Source organism: Perissodus microlepis, chromosome 8, assembly GCF_051167445.1.
Source record: "Perissodus microlepis isolate ML-2025 ecotype Zambia chromosome 8, ASM5116744v1, whole genome shotgun sequence".
In the NCBI taxonomy this organism is placed as follows: Eukaryota; Metazoa; Chordata; class Actinopteri; order Cichliformes; family Cichlidae; genus Perissodus; species Perissodus microlepis.
The window spans coordinates 307,501-318,659 of NC_140468.1; the positions used below are offsets into that span (position 1 = coordinate 307,501).

The following is an 11,159-nucleotide window of genomic DNA, read 5'->3' on the forward strand; positions in this document are numbered from 1 at the left end:
CAGTTCAAAATCATTTCCAGGCCGCGCAGCTCCACAGAGCCTCCGCTTCCCAATCCAAACAAACACAGCAGCTTCTAAACTTCACGAGTTAAAAATGTCTCCTGTCACAATGTTTCACAATTGTTTTATTCATTTAAAGCTTTGTTTTCAATACAGACATAATGAATCCACGGCAGCGTCAATAAAAATCACATTTAACAGGATAAAGTTTGAGTGGACAGAGAGATCGGTCATCACTGTGATGTGTTCACAGCTGACATTACACACAGGAGTTATTCTCAATATCAGAGATCTGATCAATCTAAATGCTGAATAAAACCATAAATGACATATTCTGATTGATGATGTCACAGGACTCAGAGGGTTTAAGGACTTATAGTTATCACACATCTAATTGAATTTGTTCACAAAAAGTCATTTTATGGACGTAACCGTGTCCTTTTTTGGCTTTTGTTAAACTTTTTTAACCTTGACTTGTGGACCTGCTGTAACGTGAAGCTCCACACTGTGGGTTACTAAAGTCTGCACCAGCCTGAGGCTCGGGTGCAGTCGGCGTTCATCATGGCGTCTGGTATTGTTGTGTTGCTCGTGTGACACGAGGACGCCTCGTTAGCGTTCAGTAACCTTTAAAACATGGATGCAGTCCGTGATGGACGGTTTTTCCAGTTTTCCCAGCAGAGAATAATCAGCTAGATCATGCTGACTGTTTCTTCTACCTGTTGCTCGTAGGTGGATAATTAGCAGGAAACAGTGAACACGCTCAGATATTTCTGGATGGCTGAGTTTTATAACTCGGCATCGAGTCCTCCGATGACTCCAGCGTTCCCGTCAGATTCCAGTTTTAGCCGGACTCTGCTGCTGGGAGCGGGAAGGCTTCGGCTCTGACTGACAGCCGGCCTCATTAGCGATCAGCGAGCTGTCAGCAGCAGCTACAGCCCGTCTGCTGACAGGTAATCGCACCTGCCGACACTCTGAGCTCGCGCGCTAACGAGGCTCCTCGTTTCGTGTTTGCAGCACAAACCACGGCAGCTCCAGGTGAGAGCTCTCGTTCCACCTCAGGAGCAAATTAAAACTCCTGAGAGCTGCCGAGCTCTCTGAGGACGGTGGACACTGCCCCACCTGCGTATACGCCGCATACCTGCACATTAGGGGTGCAACGATACACAAAATTCACGGTTCCATACTTTGGTGTCACGGTTCGATATTTTTTCGATACAAAAAAATGTTCGTGCCTTTTTAATTTGTCATTTATTAAAATTATAAATATATATTTTAACTCAAAAGTACAGTTTTTAAATTTAATGTTGCTGAAACAACAAAGGGATAAATAAATAAATCTATCTGATGGAGAAATCACTCATCTTTGTTAAAGAGAGTTTATTACAGAGAAATGGCTCTTTCCAAAGTAAAAGCTATACTATACGCTTCTTCTGGGCTATATTCTCAGCAGCATATTAAACATATCAGGTCCCCATAAGGAGAATCCTGTGCTAACGGCTGTCTAAATGACTCGGGTAAAGTTTGTAGCATGCGTGCTTGTTGTTTTTGTCTGCTTCCACTTGTCTTTGCACTAGGATGCTGTCGGAGTAAATGTGCAGTCATATTCGTTGTGTTCCCACTAGTGCTGTCAGCGTTAATCTGAAATGACGTTAACGCCACAACACGGCAAATCTCCGTTAACGAGCTACCGCGGATCGCCCCGTGCGTGGGGCTGGACGGCCAACACGTTAACGAGCTAACTGCGCTAACACACTAGTTCCCACCCATGTAATTGAGCATTGCGTGGCACATCCAACATACTGTTTTACTTTAGTCCATGACGCGCTTACCTTCAGGGTCATACGTCACATGAAAACCAAAATAGTTCCAAAGGCCAGATCTGAATGAGGGTGGGGGAGGTTCAATTTGCCATGTTGCAAGGAGCTTAGCTTCTGTCTCGCTAGCTTGCCCTGCGCTCAGTGGATCTGCGCTCGACAGTGCAGCCTAGGCGGAGTAGTCGAGCGCAGATCCACTGAGCGCTCAACACAGACAGCATCGTCAGAAGGAAAGTTGATAAAATAAATTAAAAATGTTGTATTGTTCGATACCTATGCGTACCGAACCGAAAGCACTGTATCGAACGGTTCAATATCGATACGAGTATCGTTGCACCCCTACTGCACACCATCATCAGAGACAGGCAGAGTCTGAGCTTTTGTCACAAAACACTTTTTTACATCTCTAAAACATTTGATTCACTGCTGCCTAAAATGTAGCGGTCAGCCTACGTCCCTGCCTGTGCGGCGCTGGGTCATGTGATTAGGACACCTGGTCGAGGTGGTCAAGGACTAGAAAAGTTTTGCCTTTACAGATTAGAAAGAGTTTCACTGGTTTTATGATTCTTCCACAGCTTTAAATCCATTGCAGCCGGCAGGATCTGGCCCGTGGTTCCTGACTCGGTCTCTTCGGCTGACCTTGACTCTCCTCTGAAGACAGAGCAGTCTCATGCCTTTTTGGGAATTAGTTCAAAGTTTGGGTAGAGGGTGTGTTCGAGCAGAAACTCCTTCCTGTTCTCCGGCCGATCCTTTCAACCGTGCCGATTCCCGGCTCTTTGCGTGCCAGGCCCTTTCCGGCCGGGAGTCTGGGGTGTGTTTTTAGCAGGCACGCTGCTGCTGACTTACACCGCTGGTCACTGTGTTAGGGGAAGGGAAGGATTGGCATTTCCCCTCTGAGCCGTCCTCACGCAGCCTGAGACACAAAGCTCTGACAATCAGAATCAGGGTCAGACATCAGCGAGGCCGATGAGGATGATTTAATCGTCTCTGTGACAAATAAACCAAACTGAAAGCACGTAAACATCCAGAGCTCTGCAGGAAGCACGCAGCAGACTGTGCCTGAGAAGCCATCCAACTCAGCATAAACAGGAATCCTTCATTTCTAACGTTCCCTCTCAGAGTAATCTTCACTTTCTCACTTTGTTTATTTAAGGGGGAAATCGCCTGATTTGGATATAATTCAAATAAAACTAAACTGAACTAGATAACAGATTATTTGATACGTGATGTCTCCGCTCTGCCCGGGACTCCAGGGAGTCTAAAGGCCTGAAACACTGAGCAGTGGGAGCAGTTGTAAGTGTGTGATTGGCAGATATCAAATAAAAGCTGATGATTCAGTCAGGGCCAAAATCTGCTTATTCAATCTTGACTATGAATCATTCCTGCTCGGCTTTTTTCATGTTGAGGCCACTGATGGTCAGAGACAAACAGAACATCTGAGATGACCGTCCACTGCCCGTGGGCTGCAGTCACACCGAGTTTTTAAAACTGACTTTAAAGTTTCATGCTGCACACGAACAGCTTCAGAGGTCCAAGATGACGACAGAAAACGGACCGGAGCCACCATCAGTACGTCATCACTCTGCAACAGAGACGACTGTTCATCTGCAGTAATAGGGAGGCGTGGCTGATCACTTACAGCTGAAAGGCACGGAGTGGGAAGCGCTGCACTCGTGTCCCTCAGTTACTCAGAAAAACCTGGCAGATGTGTTGCTTTTATTTCAGCCGATTCAGTAAACGATTGTACCTGGTCACCGAGAAGAGGAGCATGCAACAAGCTTGCCTGGTGGGAGGCGGCGTGTCTCCCAACGATCAGTCGACTCGTAGTCCTCAGACAGACTGGCCCAGGTTTGTAATAATTAGTGCCTAATTTATAAACGCTGACAACAGGGTGCAATCAATCTGAGTCAGTCTGCAACAGGAGACTCGACTCAGCTGCTTTTATTCTGGTTAGAAAACTTCTTCTATCTCGTTATTATTTAGCCATTAATTGCCTGATTATACCAGCTTGACCATTCAATCACAGACTGGCTCCGTCTTATCGCAGTTCTGATGCACCAAAGCAGCTTTGAGGAAAGGAACCAAACCTGGTCCCGGCTTCAAAGCAACCATTTCAAAGGCTGTGAAACTGCAAGCTTAGACAGTCGCTTTGGTCGTGCCAGTCGCTGTGTCGTAGGATAAAGTACTGAACAAAGCAGCAGACACGACGTTAAATCAGGAGCTGGGTTGCAAAGCAGCTTGCAGATGCAGTTAAGCTGTCGGCCAGCTGACGCCGTTTGAATAGCATGCTTTACGTGACTTTTACCAGCTGTGTGTGTCAGCTGATGTGTTTTCAGGACGGCAGGTCGCAGGTTTTAGGCGCTGTAACGACCTCTGTGGTAAACTGTCGGCCATGTTTGTGAAAGTGACGTGTGATCATTGGAAGGTGCTGATGTGCTGCTGGGGGGTTAAACGTGTCCACGTCTTCTGAGATTGCTTCTATTTTCACCTTCCGTCAGGCTCAGGAGGCGCTGCACCTCCTCCAAAGTGTCCTCAGGAATGAGACCGATGATCCACTCCGCACCCCCTCATCTCTCTTTCCAGTCCCTCCCCCCAGTCCACCCACATTCCCAGGATGCAGCACTCCAGCAGAGATAAAGTTAGCACTGCACAAGTGACAACGCGTTGTAACCGCTACCCGTCATCACCGCCACCACCAGCTCCTGGTCCAGATGATGCAACCCTGACTCCCCCGCCCAGCCCTTCCTCACTTTATTAACTGGCTGTGTGTCTTTGGGATGCTAGGCAACATAAACATGGCTAAATTTAGCCCCGCAGCGTGTCTCAAACCTGCTCTGCAAAGCAGATCCTCAGTGAGTAAATGAAAGAGCAGTGGTGTGGTTTGGCTGACTTTAATAGAACAAATATTTTACACGAACACGTCCACCAACAGAATAAATAGGAGCTAAACAGCTTTAATACAGTGGATACATCTGCATCGTAGTGCACTAAACACACAGAGTAGCATGCATGTCAGGAATCGGTCTATTTGTGACCTCAGCACTGCACGTCGCTCAGTTACGTCACCGTGTTGGGTTCAGACTCCACGATAGAGCGATGTCGGCCCCAACGCAGAGACGCGAAGCGCTGACGTCATCAGATGGAAGATCTGATGGTTTATGACACACACAATGATCCCACAGTATGGATGAAGTGGGAAACACTGGGACGAGCCAGGCGGAGCTCTTTCTCTGAGGGTCTTCTCCACCTCCACAGAAGGAACCCCACCAAGTTTCACCTCCAAGAAGGCGCCGCTAATGTAAAACAATTAAGGCGGGGACAGGTGAAGCCTGGAGGCGGATTCTTCCAGGTAGTACATGCGTTTCATTATTATGAACGTGATGACGCAGGATTGGATGGGAATTGTTAGCGATAAAGGTCCAACTCGCCGTTACGACCATAACTCAAGAATTCCTGGGACAATTACGGAAAAATCGGACATAAACGTCTTACGGGATAAATTGGCGAGGAGGTCGTTTTTCTTCACGTTGTTCGTAGGGAGAACATCATGGAGTCCGGTTTGAGTTTGGGATAGCGATCTGCTCACGTCATTCATTAATCTCGTTAAGACTCCGCCCTGAGTCGCCTCGTGGGTTTTTAACGGGTTTTCAGATTCGGACGGAAACACAGATAAGTCGTCCTCGGCGGTCTGAGAGCTCTGCCGCGCACGCCACGGCACATGATTACGTTTGCGTTGGTCCCTCGGTCCTCGTGTGCAGAGACTTTTATCAGGTTGTGAAACACAGCGATGATTGTCATGTTTATGTTCGTGACATGTTAATGACCCAATGTGACGCAAAACCATCTAATCCGACGCTCCCTGTAGTCTGAACCCAACATCAGAGGGAAACACAGTCTCACCCAGAAACATCAAACCATGATGACATCTCCACCCGAAGGAATGCTCTGTGTATCCCGGGGAAACGCCGGAGGCCACAAATTAGACCGATGAGAGCTACAAACTCAGAGAAACGTCTACGTTAGAGTACCTTTAAATGTCTTTTATAGCTTATTAGCAGCTTTAGTTACATACTGTGCATCATAAATGAGAGTTTTAAGAAGTAAACACGGATATTGTCCACAATCTTATTTTTTTTGAAGCCAAACACTTAAAGGTTAAAACAGCTGCAGGTACTTTCAGAATAAAAGCATCAGCCGTAATCCTAACGTGTCCTGTGTGGAAACTACAAACCTGCTAAGTTATGTCTTTGAGAAAATTGATGTTTTGGCAATAATTAGATCGAATCCATTTACCTGCTCCAACAATAAAGAAGAGGACCTGAGGGGCTTTGATTTTGTTACCCAGACCTCTGAACACCCACCGGGTCGCCTGTCTGGGCTCAGGGCTCCTCTAATGGGCCCCCAGTGCAGGGTGGGTGTTTGGAGGTTCACATGTTTGTACTCCAGAACCTCAACGACAGATAAATCAGAGAAATCGGGCAGATTTGAGGAGCTGGGACCTGAAAATATTCAGAATTTCTGCTTGAAAAATTGGTTTATCAGCATATTTGTAAAATTAATGACGTGTTATTTATCTCTTTGTGTCAGCACTAAAGCAAGCTTTTCCTCATCCAACACCTCCAGCTGATGAAGGCGTCTCCATTATTAATGTTTTGTCCGAGACGCGTCCTTCGCTCTGCTCGTCGTTAACATCTGCGGCTGTCCTCGCGTCAGCTGCAGGAGGAAACAGCACAGCGAGGTCTCTGCAGTTTGTAAAGCGTCTCAACTCCTGTTAGTTTGTGTTGTTATTCACTTCAGAGGTCTGAGCTCAGACCACGCAGTACCCGTGGCTCGCCATGAGGGCGGTCTGGCTCTCCCGTCGCTTGTCCTTTTTCTTCTTCTGTCGGACCTTCCAGCAGATGGCGCTGGCGCCCAGCAGCCCCAGCCCGACAGACAGCAGCACCAGTCCCAGCACAGTGATGGTGGACCCGTGGGAGTTGAAGGTGTAGGCCACCGCCGTCACCACAATGCCAGCGATGAGGACCACCACGCCGAACGGGATGGTGCAGCGGTAGCAGGACATCTCGGCGCCGCCCGTCGCCGCTGTAAGCTGGACTTCGTTGACATGCGGGACGTGCGTTGTCACGACGACTCTACGATCCTTCCTGGGCTTGTCCCGGCTCAGCTTCTCGGCGGAGATGGACGGCGGCACCTTCATGGCGCTCCGGGGGACCCTGCCACCGCCGCCTTTGCTGTGGAGGTCATCGGGCATTGTGATCTTGCTGGCGAGGAACAGGTGAGCCATCTTGATGCAGGTGTCAGGGATCAGCCAATCAGAGAACAGCTAGCTGTGAAGTCAGAAATAAGTTTTTGGTTACATCAAAGACATTAAAACATCGTGTACGTCTGATATTGTTACACTTTGAGTTGTGTTTTATTCCACATCAGCCAAGAAGATGAACAGCTGCTACACATCAACGCCTCCTTCCCTTCATGGTCACCTGACTTCAGCCTCTGACCATGTGTGCAGCACCAGGTTGGGATCACGCGGGTCGCTGGGTCAGAGCTCGAGTGGAGACGAGGCCAAACTAACGACTTTCACAGATTAAATGTTACAACGCGTCAGCGGCTCGTTGAGGCGCTGACACACTTTGTGGCGACATCTGTCTCTCCGAGCGGAGGCGAGAGCCTCTGCTGTAAAGGAAGCCTTAACGTGAGGCAGAGGGAGGGCAGCCTGAGAGTGGCCTGAAAGTGAAAGATCACAGGAAATGATGCGAGGCATAACGAGGGCCCGGCCCCGCTGTAACCTCATTATTTTCACTCCTAATCAACGACTTCTTCTGCTGCAGCTTCTGACACAAACCTGCAGCTCAGCTCGTTTTCATTAAGACGCCTTAGAGTGACTGTGAGAGATGCTCTGAGCAGAGCAGTGTCATTTAGACCTGCCATAGTCCAGAGAAGCAGACATCTCTGCGGCTGCCACACCGAACAGCTCACACCAAATCACTGCAGAAATATGTGGAAATACTGGATCAGAGATAAAAGATCTCTAACTGAATCATTTTTGATTGGAAAGGGCGTGAGAGGACATGACAAAAATCATCTTAAAAATGTTCTGATATAGAACAACAACACCGAGTGTGTGAAAGAAGTCCGTCCTCACCAGCAGTTAGCGGGTAAGTAGCCACGAGAGCTGCTAATGATGATTAACCGATTGATCATCGTCGGTGTGAGCATCTCTACAGAAGTAGACGTTTTGGTGGTTTGCTGGTCTGAATGGTTCAGGTGTGTTAACGCAACCTTTCCAGGAGTCGTCACAGCAGATTCAGCCCTCTGCAGCGGTCCAATCAGAGTGCAGAGCTCCGACCGCTGCGCACGAACGAATGCCGCAAACCTGAAAGAGCTGAAGCTGTGACCGTCTGCTTCTCTCTTTGTGTGCAGTGACCTCACAGCAGCCATGTTATTGGTCAGGTAATGACACATGCAGAGGTCAGTTTGGTTTGTATGGAGCAGCAACAACAACGATCGCCTGGAGGTGCTCGTTACTGTAAGGTAAAGACACTGCCTGAGACTACATGAGCCTGAAGCTGTCACCTCCCACCTGTCAGTCAAACCTTTACACAGGTGCGTTACAGCCGCCTCTCCTCCCCCGTACAGGTGTGATGAAGGGGAAATGAACGTGTGGGTCTGTGGGGACTGACTCACTGCTGGAGCTGCAGCACACAGACCGTCTGTGACTGTGTTTGAAAGCTGCTGCGCTGCAGAAATAACATTATTATTGATACAACAGCACACAGTGTGAAATGAAATCTGCTTTAAGAAAAATAAAATCCCAGAAGAAGCAGCTTTAAAAATGCAGACAGTCGTTCCTGCAGCCCGACTTCCACAGAGAGAGGACGAGGCTTTAACGTTCCTCCCTGGAATCAGGACTTTCCCGACATTCCAGCAGCCTGCGTGACTAAACAGTCCCGGCTGTTGCTGTGATTTTGTGGAGACGGGAAAGCTGGGAGCACTTACTGTGTCAGCGAGCAGCCGTCCATCCCTCAGAGCGCCGGTTTGAGTCTGAGCAGGTCGGGGTCTCCTCGGCGTGGAGCCTCCTCTGGCTCGCTGCTCTGCATCGTCCTCACTGCAGGAATAAACGGGGGGAACGTGGCTATCAATAGAAGAAGAGGTCCCCCACCACCGCCGCCACACCCACCCCTCCATACCACCTCCTACCCGAGGAGGAAGCAGAGGTTTAACTCTTTCCTTCCTTCAGCTGCTCTCCTGTCTGTCAGCTCTGCAGCATTGACACCACAGCTACTCCCACATTTGTCTTTAAAACACAGGCTAACATCTGGAATCTGAAAAGGCTGCTGGTTTTCTTTGCTCTGACTTGTTTGACTCTAAAAAGGCGTCACCTTCTTACACCTGTGACCGAAACACACCTGTGCAGAGCCTGGTCACGTTTGTCCAGCTACAGATGAGCCCCAAACGTGTCATGTGAAACAGCACTGCCAGGAGCACACAAGGGTTAAGACGTAGCTTCCAGGTCTGAAGAGGCAGTTGGAAAGTGTGAGTAATAAAAACAATACTCACCTAAAGTGAAAAATAATGCACACATGATGAAAAAACCTGATGGTTACCATTACTTACTGGGACTGCAGACTCCACCAGAGGACCTCCGCCCCGGAGTTAAAGCTCCTCCACATCGGCAGCGAGCGCGGGAGCTCGCATGTGAACATTCGGGCTCGTGTTTCTGCTCTGGGCCCAGAGGAAGCCTCCGTGCTGCAGCTGCAAACTCATGTTAACATCTGGGACCAATCAGCTGGACTTTGTTTACCGTCTGAACAGACTCACGTCCACGCTCGTCCAAACATGACCACGGGGCCTGAAAGGCTCAAACTCAGTCACGTATTCAACTTATTAACTAAAGGAATGCGACTTGCTTGCACGCCATATTTCTTCCGTATGTCACATAATCCTAAATGCTAATGTGGGTGAATCATCATCGTGGCGCAAAGCAAAGATAACGGCCTAACATGGGTGCAGCGAGCTGTGGATGTTTCATTCAGTGCTAGTTTCAACACTGATTGCATTTTATTTTTATGTTATCTTCATATTCACCAACGTTACATTCTTAATACAGCAATAATTTATTTTTTCACAGTGCTTAACAAATGGATGAGACTGCCTCCTGCAAGCTTTCTGCCACAGCTGCACTAATAATACTTCTACATACTTGATTATTTATTAAAAATGTGAGATTGATGATGATTATTCTGACGCGTGCACCGTTTTACTTCATGTTCAGCTCATTCGCTGCAAGACGAAACCTAAATTATGTTAATAACGTGTTTTAAAGGAAACTGGAATTTTCCTTAAAATAAAGCATAAATTGAAATAAAGTCGAATTCCCACATCAAAGTTCTGTGAGGCAGTAAGAAATCATATGTTTGGTTATCAGTGTACAGGTCTGAGAGTTTTTGGCACTGCTTTGTTGTTGTGCATTTTCAGACACACTGAGGGAGCGACAGACCGCACCTGTGCAGGTTTATTTATTTTCAAAGTTAGTTAGCGGGTTACGTGATTGGCTGTCAGCAGGTGGTTGTGGTTCTGACCTCATGGAAGTCTGCAGGTCAACATCTGGAACAGCAAGTTCATGAGATGCAGGTGCAGCCCACATTAGGAGAAAGGGAAAGTTCGAGATGCACTTCAGTCTGCTGCTTTCTGCTGACTGCAGGATAAAGTTTGTCTCCAACCAGGAGAGGAAGAGAGAACAGCTTTTTTAGGATTGCTGCAGCAGGACGGATGTCTGAGTGTGGACACGTGTGGCCTGTTCTGCTTTCATGTGATGCTACAGTTCAGACAAAAAGCAGCTCCTTATTTTTATTTGCAGGAATGTCAGCTTCTCCTCTGAGATGGCAGCGACTTCAGTCTGTGACCTGCTGAGAGCAGCTGGGAACATCTGGCCTTATTTTCAGCCCTTGAAAGACTTTTGCAAAGGTGTTTGCTGATGAGGGGTCACAGCAGGGCCAGCAGGGCCTCAGCCCCCCGATGAGCCCTTTGAATCGGAGCAGGGGGGTCTTGAGACCAAGAGAGGAGAACCCTGCCTGATGTGGGTCATTTCACATCATCTCAGGCTCCCACATGTGCAGTTTGGGTTCAGCGTTTGTGCTGATTCACGGGTAAAGACGGGAGTGGAGATGAGGCTTTTGCCTGTCTGTGAAACTTCACCATGACAGATTTTTACAGTAAACTGCTTCGTAAATCTGCCACAGGCACTTTTCTGCTTCTAGATCAGTTTTATAAGTTTTATGACCTCTGGACGAGAAGACGACTTAAACTCTCAGCTTCAGCTCGTGTGGAAGTGATTTAAGTTCTCTT

The 11,159-nt window shown here is 48.1% G+C and overlaps 1 protein-coding gene across 2 annotated transcripts; it reads right to left on the reverse strand.

Annotated features, from left to right (window-relative positions):
• Positions 1–4,689: 4,689 nt before the first annotated feature.
• Positions 4,690–9,610, reverse strand: LOC146380946 (transmembrane protein 100-like). 2 transcript variants are annotated; one of them, XM_084936894.1, is made up of 3 exons: positions 9,429–9,610; positions 8,811–8,919; positions 4,690–7,141 (listed from the first exon to the last, which is right to left on the reverse strand). In XM_084936894.1, the coding sequence occupies exon 3, from the start codon at positions 7,096–7,098 to the stop codon at positions 6,622–6,624; it is 477 nt and encodes a 158-aa protein (XP_084793020.1). In that variant the 5' UTR covers positions 7,099–7,141; positions 8,811–8,919; positions 9,429–9,610; the 3' UTR covers positions 4,690–6,621. The 2 variants fall into 2 exon arrangements, with proteins under 2 accessions (XP_084793020.1, XP_084793019.1); XM_084936893.1 differs by lacking the exon at positions 9,429–9,610 and adding an exon at positions 9,221–9,308.
• Between the last annotated feature and the right edge of the window lie 1,549 nt (positions 9,611–11,159).

What these genes read in the sequence shown, in the direction of transcription:
- LOC146380946 (XM_084936894.1), bottom strand. Translation starts at nt 7,098, where the DNA reads ATGGCTCACCTGTTCCTCGCCAGCAAGATCACAATGCCCGATGACCTC.